Consider the following 23035-nt stretch of genomic DNA (forward strand, 5'->3'; position numbering starts at 1 on the left):
TGCAGGCTCAGCTCCCACCACCTGTGCAAGCCCCTTGGCCTCACTGAGCCCACCTGGAGTCCCCCACTACTCACCATTCATACCCGCTGCTTGCTGCCCCCCCACCCCCCGGCCCCCCACAGCAACAATCTCAAAATCCCACACATTCCCCAGGTCAAATGCTGCCTCTAGATGGGACTCCCCCCTAGTCCTCTTTTCTCCCAAACACATTGTAATCCCTCCCATGAGTCCCCATGAGTGCTTCAGAGCCTGAAATCACCACTTACTACCTACTGGACTCCAGCAAGGAACTTACAAATCTGCAGGTTTCTTTCTCTCTGAAATGGGACAAAAAATAACCCCACAGGCTGACTGTAAAACCGAAGGGATTATGCATAAAGTGCTAAGAACAGTCCCTGACACATTATGTTAGCAATTATTGTTAGCATTTATTAATGTTAGCAATTATTTGCATTTTCATCTTCTGATCCCCGGCATCTGGCCCTTAGTAGATGCTTAATTAGTGTTTGTTGAACGTATGGAGATTTAATATTAAAAGGATTTATCCTTGGGGCTCGAGCTGGTTTTAGAAAATTAAGCGTTTAGCAGGAGTGAGTACAGAGCCTCTCTGATAAGAGTTATCTCTGTCGGACGTCTAGAGACTCCAAGTTGACCCGGATCTCTCAAGAAAGAGAAACTACAGATTTTAAATTCCTTTTTCAAGGAGGTTTTTTGGTGCAGGGTCTGGCACACATTTCATGCTCACCCAAATCACGTTGCACGAATGTACGCACACAACCTGGCAGGGATGTCCTGGTGTAGGCAGTATCACAGTCGGTGGCCAGAATGACTTCTACTCCCCTACCCGCCCACCACGGAACCAGGGCTGGCACCGGGCCCCAGACCCTGCTCCGCGTGCGGAGGCCGGGAAGGGGGCAGGAATCCGGCGGCAGCCACGTGGGCCCCTTCCGCTAGCTCCCCACATCCTTTGTTTCCCACCGGCCCCGGCTCAGGAAGCTCTTTCTGCTAGTCACCGCGAAGGGGCGGCCCAGGAGCCTGGAGAAGCTATTTCCGTGCAATCCGGGAGGGCGGCAGGCGCGGGAGGGGCGTGGAGGTGGAGGCAGCGCAGAAGGCCCAGTGTTTGCTTTTATTTCATCCAACAGAAGGTTCTATTTGTGGAAGCGAACAGACGCTGGGGATTAGAGCTGGGAGGGGGAAGGAAAAGGAAAAAAAAAAAAAAGCCACATCCACTACCACGCACAGGTCTTCCCCGGAACTACCGCGTGGGGGTGAATGACTGATTCTGGAATTCATCACCTCTCCTATCCTGCCTTCCTCTGGCTGCAGCGGGGCCTGGGCGGCGCCCACGGCTCCAATCAGAGGTCTCAAGGCGCGGGGCGGTGGGGGTTCCCTGAAGCGAACGACGTAACCGTCCGGCTGCAGCGAGCTGCTGGTGCAGGGAACTGTGGTGCGCGCGCCCATAGTCCATTGTGCTCGGTGTGAATGGGGAACGCGCACCAATCAGCGGTCGCTTCGTCCCCCGCGGCCCCGCCCCTCCCGCCCACTTCCCCGGGACGCTGACGTCACGGGAACTTTTCCTCCGCCCCCTCCCCCGGCAGCTCGAGCTGGGCCGCTGGCCTGCGGGAGGGCGCGCGCCGCCTCCTGCCCAGCCCGGGGCGGGGGGTGCGCGCGCGTCCCAGCCGGCTCGGGACACACCACCTGCGCCCGAGCGCGCGCAGCTCGGAGCATCCCCAGCCTTCGGGCCACCCCCATTGCCCCCGCCGACCCAGCTCCACCTCCTCCCCCCCCCCCCCTCCCGAGCCTCCTCCCTCCGCTTCGGTGACTGCTTGCCGGGCGGCAGGGCCCGAGTCGTCGCAGCCACCTCATTGCTCAACCCGGCTTCCCAACTGTTTACACAGCCCGGCCTGTGAGTGTGTGTGTGTATACAGCGTGAGTCACCGAGAGGCGGAGGAGGTGGAGGAAAAGGAGAAGGAGGAGTGCACTGGCCGGGATCCGTGCGGCGCACACACTCACTCACTCACACTCAGTCACTCTCTCCGAGCGCGTCTCGCTCGCTCACACACACGCCGGGAGCCCAGGAGCGCGCAGGATCTCGAGCGCCGCGGAAAAGTTGCTCCGGCTTTCTCTCCGGGACTTGGGCTTTGGGAAGTGCATTTGCTCCGCCGCTCCACCGAGCCTGCGGAATCCTGCCCTCGCGGCTCGGGAAGTTGGGAACACCAGCCGCCGCCTCCTCCGCCTCCGGGACTGTCGGCGGTCTCGACAACAATAGCGGCAGCCGCCCGGGGCCAGGCGCCCCAAGCCGGTGCCCGCGGGGCTCCCGGGACCCGAGCCGGCCTCTGCTCCCCGGACGCGCGGCCGGCGTGCTTCCAGCGGGCAACGCGAGCGCCCGGGAGCGGCTCCTGCCTTGACCCCCGTGGGGGCTGAGCCGAGCTCCGTCTGCAAAGTCCATCCCGCCGGCTGGAGTAGGTCGCGGCGCCGGCTCCGAGCCCTCAGCGCCTTTCCGCGCGGATCCCGGGACATACAAAGCCGGGGCCGGCCCGGCCCGGGACGGGATGCGGGTCGGTCCGGTGCGCTCTGCCATGAGCGGCGCCTCGCAGCCCCGCGGCCCGGCCTTGCTGCTCCCGGCCGCCCGGGGCGCCCCGGTCAAACGCCTGCTGGACGCGGACGACGCGGCGGCCGTGGCGGCCAAGTGCCCGCGCCTCTCCGAGTGCTCGAGCCCGCCGGACTACCTCAGCCCCCCCGGCTCGCCCTGCAGTCCGCAGCCGCCGCCCGCCGCGCCGGGGGCTGGCGGCGGCTCCGGGAGCGCGCCGGGGCCCAGCCGCATCGCCGACTACCTGCTGCTGCCCCTGGCGGAGCGCGAGCATGTGTCCCGGGCGCTGTGCATCCACACGGGCCGCGAGCTGCGCTGCAAGGTAGGCACCCCCGGGTCGGGACCGGCCGGGGCGGTGCGGGAACGCGGTAGCCCGCAAAGGTGCTTGGGGGTCTCGCCCTCCGGCGCCGGGGGCCTCAGGTGGCACCTGCGGTGACTCGAGCGTGGTAGGCGGCATTTGGCCAGGTTCACCCTTTGGGTGATTGAGGTGTTTCGGACGGGGTGGTATAATGGGGGCTCTGCGAGCAGGAGGAAGTGCGGTGTTCGGTGGCTTTATCTCTGTTCTTTCCGTAGCGCCCAGTTGAGCGCACGGCGTTCCAAATAAGTTGTGGAATTGAAATGGATTCCAGGGCCATGCCATTCCCCTTCTCTCATTCTCCTCGCTTCCCCCGCCCCTTGTCCTGGAAGGACGCCCTGCAGTGGGTGCCTCCTTGGAGCTTGGAGCAGCTGGCGGCTCTCTTGCTGGGGTTTCAAGGCACCCGGGCTCAGCTGTGGGTGGTGAGGGAGTGGGAGGATCGTGTCAGGCTCGGGTCTTGGGGATTCCGGCTTGAACCGGCACCCCCGGGGATGAGAGCCTCATCCCCGCTCCCCACCCCACCCCACCCCACCCCACCCCGACCCCAGAGGTTGGTCTGAGATGGCCTTCCAGTCTGGGCGGGGGATTTGTCTGGCGCGGAAATGTTGGAAAGCCCACACCGGCTAGGAACCCTCGCTTCCATTCATGTCTTTATTTTCCGGCCAGCGATTTTCTTTTGAATATGAGAGATTCCATTCCGGAGGAGGTAGAACTCCTAGAAACGGGGTCCTCCCGCGTGCTCCTCCGGCGCCCATACACGCAGAACATTTCCCGCAGCCCAGCCTTTGCGAGCCTGTCTCCCGTCTCGGACCTCCCCGAGGATCGTCCGGGCTGCTCCCTTTCAACCCCGAAAGACAGGGTCACCCCTCAGTTGAAGTCGCTCTTGGGTTTTCCGCAACTCACCTGAACTCCACCCGCGTTCCCCTCCCTGGGCTTGCTGCTGCCACCTACTGTCCGACCTGAATGAAATTCCAAATGCCAGCTCAAGCCCAGTGGAAAGGGGGGAAAATCTTTCCTTCTCTGGCCCCCGGGGCTCAGAGCGGTTAGGGGAAGATATGTGTGTGGGGTGGGGTGGGGTGAGGGAGGGGGGCGGCAGAGAGATTTTTCTAGCTGGTGCTAGGGCAGCCAGGCCTCAGAGGTGGGGTGGGTCTGGCCATTGTGCAACCCCTTCCAGTTCCTCTGAGCAGATAATAGCTGAATCCAGATGGTGACAGCCCATGTGTCACCGTTTCCAGTTGAGTCTAGGATATGAGTAACCGGACTAAACAAAAGGCGCTTAAAGAGACCAGCTAGCTTCTGAGAGGAGATACTACCCATTTTCCTGGTGAAGGTGGGGCCAAGGAAGGGGGGGGGGGGAGATAAACAAATGAAAAAACCTTGGACAACATCCCATACCCCTCCTGTGACAATTTTAACTCAAGGCCGCTTATACCTGAGTCAGACTGTAGGCAGGTTGTTTAAGGCTGTGTTGTCACAGCCTTTCTTCGAGTCATCTGTTCCTTCTGACTAATGACAGATCTTCATGTTCCCCAGCCCCTCCAAGCTTCCACTTGGGGGTTGCAGACTGGCCACATGCTGTGCCCTCTGTGCTGAGCACTTTGGGTCTGCAGGAGGTCATGCATTTTCAAGGACTGCTTTTTCGCTCCTGGAGATCCCAGGGGGCTCCTGCAAACAAGGGAGGACCACAGAGGGCTGGGGCTTTAGGGCTTAGCTCTCCTGTGCGGATGGCCTCAGATGGCCTCATGAAAGGAGGTGACACATATATGGATGCTTTTAAACCATCCATATTGCAATCCAGTGGTTATTTGCTAGCCCAGAGCCCTAGATGTTGCCAGTCTGGGGTGTTAGAGGCAGGTGGGGCGGCAGAGATTGGGGGGGGGCAGGTGTGAATGAAAGGAGCCTTGCTGTCGAGCACAGCCCAATGATTGAGAGCTGCAGCCTGGGATTTAGACGGCAGCCTCTGTTTTCCTAGCCTCCTAAATGGGTCCTCTTCTCTCTGCAGGTGTTTCCCATTAAACACTACCAGGACAAAATCAGGCCTTACATCCAGCTGCCATCACACAGAAACATCACTGGCATCGTGGAAGTGATCCTTGGGGAAACCAAGGCCTACGTCTTCTTTGAGAAGGACTTTGGGGACATGCACTCCTATGTGCGAAGCCGGAAGAGGCTGCGGGAAGAGGAGGCTGCACGGCTCTTCAAGCAGATTGTGTCCGCGGTGGCCCACTGCCACCAGTCGGCCATCGTGCTCGGGGACCTGAAACTTAGGAAATTTGTCTTCTCCACGGAGGAGAGGTGAGCAGCCTCCGCAGCTCCTCCTGTGGCCTTTCAGGGCGCAGTTAGGTGCAGTTAGGTGCAGAGTGTTGGTTCAAATCAGAGCCAAGGGCTCAGTTGTCCCAGACTTAGTATTTAGAAGTCCTCTCCTGAGGAGCCGTGGCCGAGGATGGTTTATTCTGCACTCTCGTGGATGTGGCCTGGGGACATCTTGGTGCTTCTTTCTGTGGGATGTCATATGATGACAGGATGCCCTCCCCACTTCCACTCCAGGATCAAGTTTATTCCCCATTGTTGTCAGAAAGGTCAGTTCTTCTGGGGTGCGGATGTCACCCTGCCCGTCACAACCTGGACCCCTAAAGGAAGTTTTCAAGTCCTTGCTTCTACCGAGTGGGGCCTTTTTTTTTGTACCTAGAAAGTATCACAGAGCTAAACCGTTGTATTTGCAGAATTGTGCCCTCCTCCTCTGTACCATATTCCTGTTTCCTTTCAGGCTGGCCCCCAATCCTTTCTTTACATCATCTGGTGACTTTTTAGACCTTTTGTTTGGATACATCTTCAGAAAATAGCCACATTGAATAATAAATGGAAGTTGGCTGGAATTGGTTGCTAAGTATAGATCATGACTTACCTCATAAAGGACAAGATGAGCTTGATAAGAGAATAATGAGACACTAAGATTCAGACTTGTGGTTTCAGACCAGGGAATTCAGGAAGCCGCAGGAGATAAACCTCACCTGATTGTAAGAGGTGGGCCACATCCCTTATGGGGAGGTTAAGAGCAGTACCCTTGGAGAATTGTCGAGGGGTGTGCATGATTTTGTTGTAGCTTTTCATGCGGGGCTTTCCCCCACCTGTGCACTTTTACCCTTACCTCCAGATCGTAGGAAAGATTACGGGGTTGAGTGGCCATAAAGCATGGCTTTGTATCTGACCTTGCAATACTTATTGGAACATACCGATTAGCAAAGAAAAGCCAAGTGTTTGCAATGGAGAAGTTTCCAATTCCTGGAACATGCTCCTTTGATATGTTGATGTGTTTTCTGAAACATGCCTTACACACCTCCTTACCAGCTTTTGAAATCTGCATTGCACAGGCGAATGTCATGTGCACGGAGTTTGGCAACCCGAGGGTTAAGCAATGGCAGGCTGACGCTATTCGTGTAACCAGCACAGGTGCAGGGTTTTAGTACTACAGCAGCCAATCAGGGGCAGACAGTGCGGGTTGAGTCATATTTTCCGTTTACAGAACCAATGGGTATTTTACATAACGACGAGGAGGTCAGGCTGAGGACATACCGAAGTTAGCACATGTATACTACACTCCAGGGAACAGGAAGGCAGGAAGGAAAAAAAAAAACAAAAACAGCCAGACCTTTGAGAGGAAAAGAAATTGACCCATTAGCCAGTACCAAATGTTTGCATTTGACTTCACAAGTGACTGACTGATACCAGGGCTATTTCAGAGAAGCAGGAAAGAGCATAAACTGCCAGCAGATCATAGAGGTTCCCCCCACTGGCTCTGGGTTTGGGGGGAATCTGTGAACCGTGGGTGGCTGGTTCTGAATAAGGAGGCACCCGCACCTTCGTAAGAGCCTCTGATTACAGATGTTTCAGACTTCAGCTGTTACCTGGACAGATAACCCCCCACGTAGAGTAAATCTTAGGTGTTGAGGTACCATCCGCATGTACGGATGTCTGTAGGCCCCGCAACCTTCAAATCCATTAGCCACTTGTGTTTGCTCACATGACCTCTCGGCCCAGGCTAAGTGTTCTTTGCAATTAAACACCCCAATAAATGTAATTAACATTCCTGGCCCCTATCTCATCACAGTTACCGCGGCCTGGGCCCAGGTGGACAGAGTTCCCTTTGTGTGTGTATGTCAGCGTGACGTATGTGCATAATAGCAGTGACTTTGGGCCCCATGTTCTGTGATGCCAAGTGTGGGCCCATGTCGCCCTGGCAGTTTAATGGCATAAGAATAAGATCAGCCTGTAGGATGCTCCGGGCGGGGGGGGGGCTGAAGAGGTGGGATACACTGTTCTTCCCTGATACCGTGTGTAGAAAATGTTAGCAATTCCCCTGAGACCGGCTCCCACTTCTGCAATGTGAACTTTGTAAATTGTGTAACCCTATTAGGATATCTCTTCTAAGCTCTAGCATAATGAATAGTATCTGGGGCTTTGCATCATACCCTCCCGCCCCAGGCTCTCTCTCGATACTTTGCAAATGTTTATTGCGGTCTGTATTGGTTTGTGAAATCCCGAGTCCTGGGTGGTTGCAGGGCACTGCTTACTGGATGAAGGGGTAAATGGCATTCCTTGGGCCCTTGCCTTTAGTGCCTGTGGGCACTGTTAATAGAGAAGGCCTTGTTTTTCATAGCAGCTGATCTGGAAGTAATAGCTTGTTTCCTCTCCTGCAGAAGCCAGCTCAGATTGGAAAGTCTAGAAGATACACACATAATCAAGGGAGAAGACGACGCTCTGTCAGACAAACATGGCTGCCCAGCCTATGTGAGCCCCGAGATTCTGAACACCACGGGGACCTACTCTGGAAAGGCAGCAGACGTTTGGAGCCTGGGGGTGATGCTCTACACCCTTTTGGTGGGACGATACCCCTTCCATGACTCAGACCCCAGTGCCCTCTTCTCCAAAATCCGCCGTGGACAGTTCTGCATTCCTGAGCACATTTCCCCCAAAGCCAGATGCCTCATTCGCAGCCTCCTGAGACGGGAGCCTTCCGAAAGACTCACTGCTCCTGAGATCTTACTCCATCCCTGGTTCGAGTCTGTCTTGGAACCTGGATACATCGACTCAGAAATAGGAACTTCGGACCAGATTGTTCCAGAGTACCAGGAAGACAGTGACATTAGTTCCTTCTTCTGCTAATCCCAAAACCTCAGAAACCTCAATTCTCACACATAGCATTTCCATTTCTAAAGATGGACAGGCCTTTTGGCGTGGTGCCAGCCAGACATGCGATGGCGTAAAGACCGTAGCTGCTGAACTCAACGTGGCCCCCCCCCCCACTTATTTGTTATGATGAGTGACTGTATTGATCTGAGCGGCACACGCTCTGATCGGCTGCCCCGCAAAGTTGTTTCCCTTCTCAATGAACCGTCAGCAACTGTCCCGCTGTCAGATGCAGGGGTGGGGGCTGGTGGGTTCTGCGTCTTCATAGGTGGCAGAGAGTATGGATATCCTACAGGGCGTGTGGTCAAGTGAAAGGAACTCCAGCATTTTAAAGGGAGAGGAAGTGAGTCGCACAGTGGCATTTTGGGCAATAACCATATTTTAGCAGGGTGACAAATCATTTGGGCCAATGAACCTGCCATCTTTGAACTTGTCTTTGGGAGCTAGACGTTTGCTACCCCAGCTTCTCTATTGGAAAGTTCATTTTTGGGGGGTGGGTTGGTTTAACACACACCCTTTCTTCACACTCACAGTTACCAATGACCCTGCTCCATTTTTGGAGCAGACTGTTTTTGGAGCAGAGGAGCCTGCCTGAACTACGAACCCAGACTCTCCTCCATTTCCTGCCAAGACCTCATTTGCACTAATGCCTTCTATCTGACCTTGAAACGTCCCCTTCTTTGCTATCAGCACTTACCAGCTAACCGTGGAGAAGTATCACAAGAGATTCGAACTCCTGGCTATTTCGGAACTCTAAGCTCAGAGAGACTGCAGATTTTTAACGTTAATTTGAGCACTTGGAAACCGTTAGCTTCGTTGGTTCCCCTGAAACGGGTCAGCCTTTATCCTTTTTCCCCAAGACCATCTCAGGGTGGAGCATTTTGTCTAGGAGAAGAAAGATAGGGAGACTCCTCGCCTCTCCCAAGAGCAAATGGTAAACCTCTCTGTGCTTCAGCGAAAGTGGAGTTTGGATAGTCTTAGACGACTGTCAGACCCACGCATCCCCTTCATGGATATGGTCTGCCCCTGGTGTTGTGTGTCACGTCTGCAGTTTTGCATGATGGGTTGTTAATATTTTAAATTTGATGTGGTTTATGAATACATCTCTATGATCAGCATCTGGAGTGAAATAGCCCCAAATCTTTCAAGTTGGAAGAGACTTTCAAAGTATCCAGTCCAACTTTTTTCCTCTCTCTGCCATCTCCCAAAGCAGAACCCCGCCCCCCACAACTTAACCTTCCTTCAGGTGGGAATCCAGCATCTGTTTGAATGCCTCCAGAGATGGGAACTCACTACCTACGAAAGACATTGCTTAACAGAGAAACTGCAACTCGCATTAAAAATGAAAAAAAAAAACAAAAAAAAAAAACAAGAACCCAAGAAATATCAGTAAATGTCTCAGTACTGAAATCAGGTGGTTAAACGGGTAAACCGAACATACTGTATTTTGAGAAATGGCACAGAGACAGGCAGGCCATCTTCAAGGGCTCCGCCTAGGCAGACAACTAACCTGCATTGTGAGAATGTTGTCAATACCTCACGTACTGTGTACTTTGTATATATATTCTACCTTTTATACCTGTTGTCCGATATGTGTTGTTGTTTTGGCTCTGAGGCTTGGTTTGTTGTCTGTGTCTGTCTGAATAACCTGCGTGTCTAAAACCACGTGAAATGTGAATGATTATTGGCAATATTACCTTGACAGAATCATGGGACTCGGAGAAGAGGGAGGGCAGAGGCCTCTTGTCGCACTAACGCGCTCGTGGTTGCTCGACTGTTGTATCTGTGATACGTTACCCGGCTGAGGACTCCGGGCTGGCTGGGGCTTCTGCCGGGAAAGCTCGAAACACTAGATCCTTCCTGTACATGTGTATATATGTGAACAGTGAGACGACCGTTTCTGACTTGTAGAGAAATTTTAATAAATCGGGTTTCGTAAATAGGCGCAGTGCATTTCTTGGGAGTCCAATCTGCCTTTGCCTTGTGCAATTTCATGCTGGGGATGCAAAGGTCTCTGGCCGCAGGGTTTGGAATATCACAGGGGACACACAGAAGTAAACAGATGATTATTATGTATGACCTTTGGCAGAGGAGAACCCTTTCACTTTTTCCACTGAAGTGGGCAAATTCACTTTGATGGGTGAAGCCAGGTTGGTGACATCAGGGTGGGGAGGGCCGAGAGTTGAGACAGAGCCGAGAGACATTAAAGAGGAGCAAACATAAATAAGGCTTGAGTTGGAAGAATCCCTCTGGCTTTTTTTGATGAAAGCTATGGACACTTAGAAAAGTATAGATGTGTATGCAAATCCACCAGAACTTTGAGGTCTTCACGTGACCCTGAGGGCATCCCAAGCTTCCTGCTGGGATCTAGCCTCCCCGCCCCACTGGGGCATTCGGCTTAGTTAAAATGGCTAATTGAGACATTTCCTCCCCCCACCGGAAGTGTAAAAATGGAAATAAAGGATGGAAAAACTAAAGAGGCGTTATTTTGAAACAAAGGCAAAGAGAGAAAGGATTTTTATTAGGTTAATACCTTCACTGTTCCATCAGAATCGATTTTAAATGAAATAAATTAGCATCGAGAGTGATTTAAAAAAGAAAAAAACTTGAGGTTGTAAAGTGTAACAAATCTGCAGAAAAATGCACACGAAAGTGTTCAGCTCTGAATTTTCACAAACCCAACAGGAAGACAGTGGCAGAACCAGCGGTCGGATCTAGATCACAAAAGACTGCCCGGATCCCAGGAACGTCTCCCCGTCCCTTTCAGTTCCTAAGGGATACCCCTGCCCCGCCCCCACCCCCACACTCCCCGAGGGTCACTCCCATGGGGCAGAATTGTAACTCCTCTTTTAACAGGAAAAATTAGAATGGAAGAAATGAGTTCTAGGTTTAAATGGAAAGGCATACAGAAGTTACAGATGACACAATTGCCTTTTTCTAGGACTCAGGCTGAGATCACCCAAGAACGGAGACCTATGACACCAAAGTAAATGCAACTCAGGCCTCGTGACCCAGGAACTTAAAAGAAATGGAAAAAACACATCAGAGGCAGCGCGGGGTGGGGGGAAATGGCCAAATGCCTGAGTAGCTTAGAAACTTAGGAAGCTGGGGGTTGGTCTGGGGCCATCCCAGGAAGAGGACCCTTAAACCCCAAAGTTCCTGGAGCCTCAGAATCTGCATTGTCGTGTCTCCTTGCTCCCACAAATCCAGACGAAGCTCGGCCTAGCTCCCTGGGCATACAGAGAGAGAGGTAATACTTTGGACTTCCCTGAGCTTTTTAATCTAAGGATTTCAAAACACTTTGCAAGCAATTAAGGTTACAACACCTCTGAGTACTGTTGTTACATGCATCGAATGGAGAGAAACATGGGTCAGGATTGGCTGGGGTGACATGTGATGCCGCAGATACATGAATGTAATCTCTTCAAAGGTAGGAACAAATCAGGGGCGATTTCAACCAGTCCCATTATAGAAGTTTGGAACAGGAGTGTGCAAGCACTGGCTGGGAAGCTGATCATTTGTAATTCCCCTTGTGTTCTCAATGAACGAGCAAATCATTCAAGTAACATCTCCATAACCTTTTACTTATAGTGGAACTTTCTAGAAGTGTTACTCTTTCCCTCCCCCACCCAGTTCCCTTCCCCCTTTTATATTCCCAGCAGCTGAGTGAAATAGGCAAGTCAAATATTATTTGCTCCATTTTGTAGACGAGAACACTGAGGCGTGAGTGCCTTTCAGTAGTTACTCAGGAGTAAGCAGCTCGGAGCTGGGACTCGAACTTGGGTCTTTGGACTCCTTGCTCAACGTTGTTGTTGTTGTGTCTGCACACTGTCCCATGAAGTCTTCTGGTAGAATGATGAGTGGAGAAGGTGGTTTGAGATAGTTACAAATACTGAGCCTTTACCCCACTAGTCTCGTCACAACAACCCAGCACATCAGTCATAAAGGTGGGAGATACATAAATCAATAAACACTTAACTGTGTACCTACCGTGTGCCAGGCACTGTAGACCCTTGGTAAACAGATGACCCCACCTCAGTCCTCCTAGCTCATGGAATGGGAAGCGTCCTGGGGTCAGGGACTGTGACAGTCTTGTTCAGCCTTGGCTCTCCAGAACCCAGAGCAGTGCTTGCCACAAGGAAGGTGTCCAATGTCAACATAGACGGACAGGTGGATGAATGGATGTTGGATGCATGGGTGTCTTCTGGCAGCTCAGGGAACCATGAGCAGGGAAGCAGAAATCTTGTGACTGGGGTATCGTTCTAACTCTGAACCCCTTCTGCTGTATGACTTTGAAGAAGCAGATCTGCCACTGTGGTTCTTATTTGCTCATCTTTATATATATTTTAATTTGAAAGAAAGAGAGAGAACACGAGCGAGGGAGAGGGGCAGAGGGAGAGAGAGAATCTTAAGCAGGCTCCATGCTCAGTGTCGATCCCACGACCCTGGGATCATGACCTGAGCCAAAATCCAGAGCCAGAAGCCCAAACAACTGAGTCACCGGGCGCCCCTTTATTTGCTTGTCTTTAAAGGGGAGTGATACTCCTTGACTTCTTCCGTCCCTTCAGCTGCTGTTTTGTGAAAACAGAACGGTTCTGTGATTCTGTGAAAACAGGTCCTATAAGGATCCTTGTCAGACTGACCATGGGAATAGTTTCGTGCTTCCTTTTAAAACAATCCAGCAGAGTGATTGGGTTCCCCGTCTAACTTTACTCTGGACAAGGAAAGGTGTTGTAGGGACGAGGATTATGGAACTGGCTTGTCAGCAGAGCTCTGGCTGGGACAGGGAAAGTGAGTGCTTAGTAAATCACCCCCTTCCTTCTCCTCAAAAAATAGAGGAGTGGGATCTCCTTACCAACGCCCCACAACTGCCCGTATCAGATTTTGGTGGATTTCTCTAATGATCCCCAGTGCAGTCAATGACTTGGTGGTTCCTAGAAGGCGCAGAAGAGAAAGATGTAGCCAAACATCACACCTCGATCTTCCTGGATGTTTTATGGCACGCACCTCATTCTCTCTCTCAGCAACCCTGTAAGGTGGGCGATTTGTTCCCATTTAACAGATGGGGATGCTGAGTTCCAGAGGTTGAACAGGCTGCCTGAGGTCCTGTGGCGGGAGCGGTGTGTCAGACTCCAACCCAGGCCTGGTAACTGTAGGTCTTTGTCCATTCCCGTCCTGGGCTTTGCAAATCGAGTCTGACGTGTTAGGCCCGTGACATTAGGCCCGTGACATGTCTTCTTTTTGGAGCAGCCGTTTTGCTGGGGCATTTTCTGCCAGGAAGCGTAATCATGCTGGAGCAGTCCTGGTTTTGGGCTGTGATTTCTACCAGTTGAGATTTATCAACAGACTGCTCAGAGCATACTGAGAGCCTTGAGAAGTGCCTCACATAAATTAACAAGTGATCACCTCACAGCAGCCCTATCGAGCAGTACCGCTATTGTCCCCTTTTTACAGATGAAGAGCCTGAGGTTCAGAGAAGGTAAGGGATTTGCCCAAAGTCGCACAGCACAGCCTTCGTTTGCTAATGAACACACCCAGAGCTCTTACTTCACCATGAAGGCCTATTGTCCCTTTGCTTTTGGAACTGGGAGGGGACTTTCTAAACTTTATAAACTATTTAGTCTTCAGTGCAATGCGATATCCTGGAAAAGAAAAAGGATATTAGCGGGGAAATGAGTGAAATCCAAACAAAATCTGGAGCTTAATCGATAATTTGGTGTCAGTGTTGGTTTCTTAGTCGTGACAAATGTACCATGGAAACTTAAAATGGCAACACTGGAGCGGACGCCACGAAGATCTCTACGCTATCTTTGCGACTTTTCTGGAAATCTAAAATTATTCCAAAATCACGAGTTCATGAATAAGAAACACTGAGTCCACACTGCCCCCACTTTCAGCGAGGGGAAATCAAGGCAGAGACCCAGAAGCCACAGCCAGCTAGCAGCAAGGACACGGTGGCCCCAGCCTCCCCAGGCCCTGCCCTGCTGGGAGCTGGCTGGTGTGCTGTGCGTGACCTTCCAGAAAGTGTCTAGAGCAGAAAGGGCTGAATGTGAGGCGTGTCCACGGAACGTGTCAGAGGCTCTTCTTGACACAGGACATGACATTTTGAAAAATCAGTTTCGAGGTCTGGCCTTTAGATGGGTGACTACTGAGTGTCTCCGGCAGTTTCCTCATCTGCTCATGGCTCTTGGTCAGCCACCGCCGGTGAGCCAGTCTGGGGGCTGTTTCCCGCCTCACCAGCGCCAAGGCAGTGGGAGTGAGAGGGGAAATTGCTGCACAAGGAAGGATGAGCCCGCCCCGTCTGAAGAGGAAGGCCTGTGGGAGTCAGGGCTCCCGGAACACTCCAGACACGTTTCTCATCCGGGCTCCAAGGCCCGAGGGTGTCTGGTCTCTGGGACGCGGAGAGCCAGCAGACCCGCTCCCTGCCTCCCCCGGGGGGACGGTTCCTCACTCTGTGCCCTGCGCCCGGGGAAGGGGGTGGGGTGGGGGTGGGGCGGGGCTGCTGCAGCCCTCAGTGGCCCGGAAGCAGTTCGTTCAGGTTCACCCTCGTGTTAGAGACGGGGAAGCCGCGCCTGACACGGGAAAGAGCGGCCAGTCGGCCGTCGAGGCTCGTTTTGTATCTGGAACTTTCTTTCTCCGTCGCTGGAGTTCCAGCTGGGTGTCTGAGCTCCTGCTGATGAGCGTTCTTCTTCCTTCTTCGCTGGGGAAACGAACCTGCGCATGACATTTCCCTGGCAGCCCCCCGAACGCTCCGTATTTCTCGGACGCGCAGCTCAACAGCCGGTGCCTGCCGGGAGCAGAGAGAAGGGGTCATTAGAGGCACGAGAGGAGCCCACACGTCCGGAGCTTGGTGCTCGCCCAGCCCTGCTTCAGCACTTGATGAGCACAGACTCGTTTCATTCCCAAGACCCCTCTGGGAGGCAGCTGTCCTTTTTTTAAAAGTTTTCTTCAGTGTTTATTGATTTTTGAGAGAGAGAAAAAAACAGAGCGTGAGCGGGGCCGAGAGAGAAGGAGACACAGAATCTGAAGCGGGCTCCAGGCTCCGAGCTGTCAGCACAGAGCCCGACGCGGGGGCTCGAACTCACGACCTGCGAGATCACGACGTGAGCCACAGTCAGATGCTTAACGGACTGCGCCACCCAGGCGCCCCGGAGGCGCGAATTCTTATTCGTCCCATCTTCCAGGTGAGTACGGGAAAGCCCAGAGAGGTTAAGTAACTTGCTCAAGGTCACACAGGTAGTGAATGGGATCCGAGCGTGGAGCGGCTCACTCTAAAGAGTATGCCTTTAACAGGCGGGTGGCCTGCTGCCCCATTTTGGCGGGCGTCACTTTTTATATTTTATCCGCACAGTTCAAGTCCTACCATGTCTGTGTGCCCCGACCTCTCCTGAGAGAGGATGCTGGGCATTTGACACTCTGCGAAGTTAGCGGTAAAGAGGCAGAGGTTTGAACTTCGGGATTAGAAAGACCGAGCAGCAGACCCTGGCTCTGTTGCTGATAGGCTGGAGGGCCCGGACAAGCCGCCCGACCGCTCCCTGCCTCGGCCGCAGTCATAACCGAAACGGCGGCGAGAACATCTACAACAGAGGCTGTGGCCGTGAAAAATACGTGAAAAAATGCTGTGTATCCAGCCCCAGCCCCAAGGTGCCACACAGCTGGCTTGAAAGTCAGGCAGATCGCTTCGGGGTAGAAAGAACCCAGGCTGGGAGGGCAGACAAACCCGGATTTGGATCCCAGCCTAGCTACTTATTTGCTCTGTGACCTTCGGCAAATTGCAAAACCTCTCTGACCCAGAATTTCCTCATCCATAAAATGATACATAACCATAAGAGCTGCAGGCCTCCAGCAGGGTTGGTGATAAATCACATCAAGGGCCCGGTCTGGACGGTAGGCAAGACTAGTGTTCCTCTTGTCATTCTTAAGCATTTTCCCTTCCCTCCTTTGTCTTCCCTGCTCTTTCTCTTCCGGTTCGCGCGCTCGCCAAAGTCAGAGTTTTGGCTGTTTTGGGGTACGGCTTGGAGGGGAGGGTAAAATGGCAGGGAACAGGGCAGTGCCTGGGGGGGTCAGCCTTCCTACCACCTGGGGGCCTGCTGACCTTGATCTTAGTCGTTCAGGAGCAAGCAGTCTGGCCTCTCTGACCTCCTCCAGCTGTCCAGCTCCTCCGGGGTGTCAGAAAACTCACCCTGGTGGGGGGACGGGTGGGGGGGGTGACTTGAAACTGCCATTTTGTGGATACTACATTGATTCCCAAAACGGAGATCTCACTGGGATCCCACAAGGAGAGAAGGGATCAAAACAATTGGCACATGGCCAGCGTCTGCTGAGGCAGGGGTAGTTCAGTTCTAGCCAGTAGGGTGTCCAAGAGAGGAGCCTGGAGTCACAGAGGCCCGCGGTGTGGCCCAAGTACTTAGCCATCTCAGCTTCAGTTGCCTTATTTGTGAAATGGGGTTAGTGAGAATTCTCACCTCCTGAGACTGTGCCGTTGAAATAAGATCCTGCCTGGAGAGCGTTTCCCTGACATACACAAAATGCACAATAAATGTCGGTTACCAATAACCAGGGTCAAAGATGGTCAGAGGCAGTAAGTCAACCCATCAGAAAAATACACTAAACAATGCTTCTTGTGAGTGGGCGTGGGGGATCTTGTTAAGATGCAGATTCTGGGGCACCTGGGTGGCTCAGTTGGTTAAGCCTTTGACTCTGGATTTCGGCTCAGGTCACGATCTCATGGTTTGTGAGTTCAAGACCGGTGCCGGGCTCCGTGGATCCTGCTCGGGGTTCTCTGTCTCCCTCTCTCTCTCTGCCCGTCCCCTGTTCTCTTTCTCTCTCTCTGAAAAATAAATAAATAAACATTTAAAAAAAAAGATGCAGATTCTATTCACTGAGGCTGGAGCGGGGCCTGAGAATCTGCATTTCCAACCCGTTCCCAGGTGAAGTCAATGCCGCTAGCCTACCAACCACAATCAGAGCAACATGGGGTTGAAACCCATTTCCAAATACAGACCTGTTAGGTCTCAGTTGAGATGAGCTAATTCCTGAAAACGGGTCTACTTTGGGTAAATCCGGAAGGAGGGGAGTGCAGAGAAAGTACTGTTTTGAGTAGCTGCTTGGCATTGGGTGTGTTGAATGAATGATCTCTTCGGATCCTCATGGCATCGTTGAGGGATGTTCTCATGTCCACTGTACAGATGGGACTCAGATGTTCAGCGCTCAAGGTCCCAAAGCTTAGCAAAATGTGGGCCCGAGATAAGGCCTCGGGTCTCCTTGCCTCCAACCCGTCCCCGATCCTGTCCCTCTGTACCTTGGATGCAATGACAGGAGCCTGAGAACCCAGTTGGGACGATCCTACACCAGCCACCTCCTCCCTTTGCACCTCAGTTTCCCTGTTGGCAGTGAGCAACTCGGGTGTAAGTGACCTCTGAGTCCCCCCCGCCGCCCCGCCGCCCCAGCTCCTGTTGGAAGAGTTCATGCGTCCATGTGTGTTCCACTCTAACTCAGCATTCCCTTGGCTGCGTCCCCACTCTGCTTCCTAACTCGGTGCTGATGTTCTAATTTCAGACATATCGATGTCACCCGTCTACTTAGGAATACCAGCAGAGCTGCTGGACACAGATATCTTTGCCGCCAGCTGGCCAAGCGATATAGAGGCAACCAGAATAAACTCAGCACCTGGTCCAGAGAGAACATTCTTCCATACCCCAGGGATGAGCTTCTCAGCGTCCCTGCAGGTAGAGAAGGCCACTTGCGTCAACTTGAAGTCATGTGGGATCTAGTTTCACCTGGAGCCCAGGCTTGGAGTCTTAACCCCCTAGGGCCTGAGTGCTAAAGAGATTGGTTTGAACCTATGTGTGGAGAGGCAGGCAGACAGGCCCCTGTTCTCTGCGTGGGCTCCCACATACCTCCTGGGCTCGTAGAGACCTGGGCAGGGTTTCAGAAGAGCGTGTCGGCCAGAGTTAAAATCTCTGGGTTCAAGTCTTGGACTATGACATTGAGCAAGTTATTTAATCTCCCTGGGCCTCAGTTTCCTCTTCTGTAAAATAAGGCAGATGTTGGTAGTTGTCTGGTGCGGTTCTGGTGAGAAAGAAATGAGCTAATACATGCATACCATCCCATGGAAGTTGTCCCCATAAATGTGAAATCTGTTAGAGCAGGGATTTCTCTGTTGTGTTTACTGTTGGATACCTAGTATCTGGAATGGTGCCTAGCACATGACAAATGTGCACAAATATTTATTCAGTGATTGAATCGGGACCTCTAGAGTGGTGGTTTTCAAACTGTGTTCCAAGGAACCCTAGGGTGTCTGGGGCCACAGAATGGTGGGATGGAGGGTATGAGAGGAAACACTTGAAGAGGAACCAGCATCGTTCTGCTCCCTTCCCCTGCTCAGATCCTCTCAGATATATGTGGTTTTCTGGGTAAAATTTTATCTGGAGGAAGATTTTTGCAGCTGAAAAACAGTTGGAACATTACTCATATCCCAAATTTATTTCCTAGACCACCTGCCTTAGATTGTGCGGGGTGAGGGTTAAGAATGCTGACTCTCTGACCCCACCCATGATCTACTGAATCATATTTTCTGGGGAAGGAACATGCATTTTTAATCAATTTCTTAGGGCATTCCTACTCATGTTAACATTTGAAAACCACATGTCTAAATCATTTTATTAGTGGGGACACTGAGGCCCTGTTAGGGGGGCACCTGGCTCAGGGTCTCCAGGGGGATGTTGGAAAGGCTGATGTAAAGGTATCTTAACTCCTAGACGGGTGCTCTTTCCAGGATGAGGCTTCTGTGACCCTAAAACAGGAAAGCCTCTTGTGGAGACCTCTATCGGGATGAGAGGGGTTGTGGGAAGAGACAGGAACCTGGTCAACACTATCTCAGCCTTGGGGCAACTGTCTGCCTCATGGAGCTTTGACTTTGCCCACATATGCCCCAGGGTAGGCACTCAGTGGGTGTTGGTCCAATTGAAGAAGGAGTGAGTGAAAGAATGACATTCTTATGGAGAGATATAAACAAACAGTGTACCATATCATGGCAGATAATACTAAGCTCTGTGAAGAAAAGAAAAGTAGGTAGGGGACAGAGAGTGATATGTTGGGGAGCTATTTTAGATAGAACATTTAGATACCTTTTTGGAAAAAAAGCTTCTTCTGAGGAGGTCACACTTGAATAGAGACTAGAGATATGCGGGAGATGAGTTGTCTAATGGAACATAAAGGGGACAGCAAGTGCAAAGGCCCTGAGACAGGAAAGTGCTTGGTGTGCTTAAGGACCTGCAAGGATTGTTTGGGGCTTACATGAGGCAATGTGGCAAAATTGGGACAGTGCCTGCTGCATGTTGGCTGTTATTATTGTCATTTTGTCCTCATGATGTGAAGGAAAAAAAGTACCATCAGATTTACCTTTTACTGTATTTATTTATTTTAGTCTATTGTTTATTTAAAAGTCAAATTCATCAAGATATAATTTCCCTACAGTAAAATTCACCCTTGTCTAGTGAATAGGAGGATGAGATTTGACAAATGCTTTCATCGTCAAGCAAATCTGGGAGCCATATGGATATAATCTTTCATGTCTGTGTTCTTCCACTTCACGGAATGCTTTTGAGATTCCTCTATGGTGTTTATTGTATGTATACCAATTTGTTTAAAAAAATTTTTTTAATGTTGATTTATTTTAGAGAGAGAGAGAGAGAGAGAGAGAGAATGTGTCAGTGGGGGAGGGGCAGAGAGAGGGAGACACAGAACTTGAAGCAGGTTCCAGGCTTTTAGCTGTCAGCACAGAGCCCGACTTGGGGCTCAAACTCATGATCTGTGAGATCATGACCTGAGCTGATGCTTAACTGACTGACTGAACCACCCGTGAGTGCCATGTTCTTTTTTTCTTTTTAATTGCTGAGTAATATTCCATTGTGTGGATATACCACATATTGTTTACCCATTCATCAGTTGAAGGACATCTGGGTTGTTTCCAATTTGGGGTTACGAGTAAAGCTGCCATAACCATTAATGGACGTATTTTGTGTGCGTATATATTTTCATTTCTCCAGAAAAATACCTAGAAGTGGGATTCCGGGATTGTATGTTTACCTTGCTAAGAAATCACTTATTTAATATTGTAGCCATTCGGTACATGTGTCACGTATCTCGTCGTGGTTCTAGATTCCATTTCCGCAATGACTAGTGAGGTCCAGCGTCTTTTCCTGGGCTTGTCTGCCAACTCCGTCTCTTCTTTGGTGAAATCTCTGCTCAAGTATTTTGCCTACTTTTCAGTTAGGATGTTTGTTTTCTTTTTGAGTTGTGGGAAATTTTTTTATATTCCAGAGACAAGCTCTTCATCCAGTACATGTGTGTTTTGCAGATAGGTCTTCTTTGTCTATAACTTGTCTTTTTGGGGCGCGTGGGTGGCTCAGTCAGTTAAGTGTCTGACTCTTGTTTCAGCTCGGGTTATGGTCTCACGGTTTTGTGAGTTCGAGCCCCACATTGGGCTCTGCGCTGACAGCACAGGGCCTCTTTGAGATTCTCTCTCTCCCTCTCTCTGCCCCTCCTCCACTCACAGTGTCTCTGTCTTTCTCAAAATAAATAAATAAACTTAAAAAATTTTAACTTGTCTTTTCACATTCTTGAAGAGTACCTTTTGAGGAAGTGAAGTTTTAGCTTTAAAAAAAAATTATTTTTAAAAATTCCAACGTAATTAATGTACCGTGTTATATTAGTTTCAGGTGGAGAATATCGTGATTCAACAATTCTCTGTATTTCTCAGTGCTCATCATGACAAGTGTGCTTTTCATCCCCTTCACCTATTTCACCCATTCCCCCCACCACCCCTCTGGTAACCGTCAGTTTGTTCTCTACAGTTAAGAGTCTGTTTTTGTTTGTTTGTTTGTTTGTCTGTCTGTCTGTCTGTATAAAGACGATGTGGTATACATATATAATAGAACATTTCTCCACTGTGAAAAAGAATGAAATCTTACCGTATGCGACAACATGGATGGATCTAGAGAGGATTAAGCTAAATGCAGTAAGTCCGTCAGAGAAAGACAAATGCCATATGATTTCGCTCAGATGCGGAAGTTAAGAAACAAAACAAACGAAAAGGGTTTTACATTTTTATTAAGGCCAATTTGCCACTTTTTTCCTTTATGGTTTACATATTTTCTGTTGTAAGAAAAGTTTTGCCTGACCCGGTGATACAAAGATTGTTATCTATCTTGCATTTACTTTTTTTCCTAAAAGCTTTAGAATTTTAAGTTTCATATTCAGGTCGATGATCCATTTCGAGACCTGAAGTTAACTTTTATATGTGATAGAAACTAAGTTTTATCTGTATCCATCTATCACTCGATCGATTGTCCAATTGTTACAGGAACATTTCCCGAAAGATCTACTATACACACAGCAAGACAGAGCGATGTAATTCTATACAGAATAGAACTTCCAATCCGTTGTGAGAGAGGGCAGAGAAGGGGTGAAGGCATAGATTGGAGGAAACCTCGTTTGGGGAGCAGAGCTCTGAGCGACCCACCAAGTGGCCTGCAATGACATCGAGGCAATGACAATGACATCGAGGACCTCCATGAGGAAACCACCCGCCCAAAAGGGGGGTGCCGGCTGGCCAGGGAGGTGCCCGGTGGGGTGTTTCTTTTGGTGTTCTCAGAGATCTGTGCTCGTCTTGCGTAAACGTCAGATGAGGAAAGCGTTAGGGAACGAGAGGGCGGCGAGAGGGCGGCCGGGGCATGCCACACAGCAGCCCGGCGTGGGCCGCGGAGTGCAGACGTGCGGGGACGGCCTCGCCTCGCCAATCAAACAGAGCTGGAGCCAGGACACGGATGGCGTCTCCTCTCCCTCCTGTAGCCAGAAGGGAGATACTGCTGGGTCTGGCTGTGTCCGGAGCCTCCGCGGTGGCAAAGGGACAGGACGCTGGGAGCCCCGGGAGCAGCCTTGTTTATTCCACTTTCAGAAGGAGGCGAGTTGCAGGGGTTTTGCCCAGAGGCAGGTTAGCAACAAATAAAACTCATCGCCTTCCAGCCCCGACATCGCCATCGCCTGCCCTCCTCCACAGCCACTTAGATGTCCACCCTTGCCACTCTGACCTAGGGACCGAGGAGGGACTTCACAGGAAGCTGTTTCTTTCAAGCTTAGTACTGTTGTGGCTCCCGTATTTATTGAGCACCTACCATGGGCGCACATGTCTTCTCATTTATAGGACCGAGGGATGATCCCTGTGCTCTGGGTGCTTACGTTCAAACTTTGGAAGACGTGAATTCGACACGTATTACAAGTGGAAGGGAAACTGCCCTTGGCCGAGGGCCTCCTCTGTGCCAGAAACCACGTCAGGGTCTCCAGACGTTATCGGATTTGTCCCCACAGCAACTCGGTGAGAGTGAGATGGGCGTCCTCATTCCTAATGTAGAAATCGGGGCTCAGAAAGGTTAAGTAACGTACCCACGTGTGCACAGCTAGTAAGCATACGAGCCAGAGCGTGAACTTGAGACTGTCAGACTCCGGTTTTGCGAATCATGCTGCCGTATAGGTACCAGGCCGGAGCTCAGCTGAGGGCTGTGGGGGTTCCAGAAGGGAACGAGCTGCAGTGTCTAACCACAGGCCCTTACTGTCTGGTGATGGGTGAGCGGAAATCCCTGTGGTCCTGAGATGATGCAGACAGGTCTGGGTAGCAGTCGTGGAGGAAGCTCATGTCAGAGGGGTCTTCAAGGACAGAGGGCTGTACTCTGTGAATGTGGGTGCTGGGGAAGGAGGTGCTGGAGGGAGGGAGCTGTGGTGTCGATAATAACCACAGACCCAGCATTATTATGTGCCCGGCCCTGTTACACTTTGCAAATATTAACTCGTTTAATCCTTGCAACAGTCCTAGAGGACTGTTACCATCCTTATTCCTATAAGGG

General features: G+C 51.3%; 1 protein-coding gene across 1 annotated transcript; it reads left to right on the forward strand.

Moving 5' to 3' along the window:
* Positions 1-1824: 1824 nt before the first annotated feature.
* Positions 1825-9512, forward strand: TRIB1 (tribbles pseudokinase 1). Its single transcript, XM_042923642.1, has 3 exons — positions 1825-2912; positions 4948-5240; positions 7643-9512. The coding sequence occupies exons 1-3, from the start codon at positions 2553-2555 to the stop codon at positions 8106-8108; spliced, it is 1119 nt and encodes a 372-aa protein (XP_042779576.1). The 5' UTR covers positions 1825-2552; the 3' UTR covers positions 8109-9512.
* The last annotated feature ends 13523 nt before the right edge of the window (positions 9513-23035 follow it).

Source organism: Panthera leo, chromosome F2 (assembly GCF_018350215.1).
Source record: "Panthera leo isolate Ple1 chromosome F2, P.leo_Ple1_pat1.1, whole genome shotgun sequence".
NCBI classification, from domain to species: Eukaryota; Metazoa; Chordata; class Mammalia; order Carnivora; family Felidae; genus Panthera; species Panthera leo.

What these genes read in the sequence shown, in the direction of transcription:
- TRIB1 (XM_042923642.1), top strand. Translation starts at nt 2,553, where the DNA reads ATGCGGGTCGGTCCGGTGCGCTCTGCCATGAGCGGCGCCTCGCAGCCC. An exon ending in GCCGCGAGCTGCGCTGCAAG is followed by an intron (nt 2,913 to 4,947) that starts GTAGGCACCCCC and finishes TTCTCTCTGCAG; the next exon opens with GTGTTTCCCATTAAACACTA. An exon ending in GTCTTCTCCACGGAGGAGAG is followed by an intron (nt 5,241 to 7,642) that starts GTGAGCAGCCTC and finishes CCTCTCCTGCAG; the next exon opens with AAGCCAGCTCAGATTGGAAA.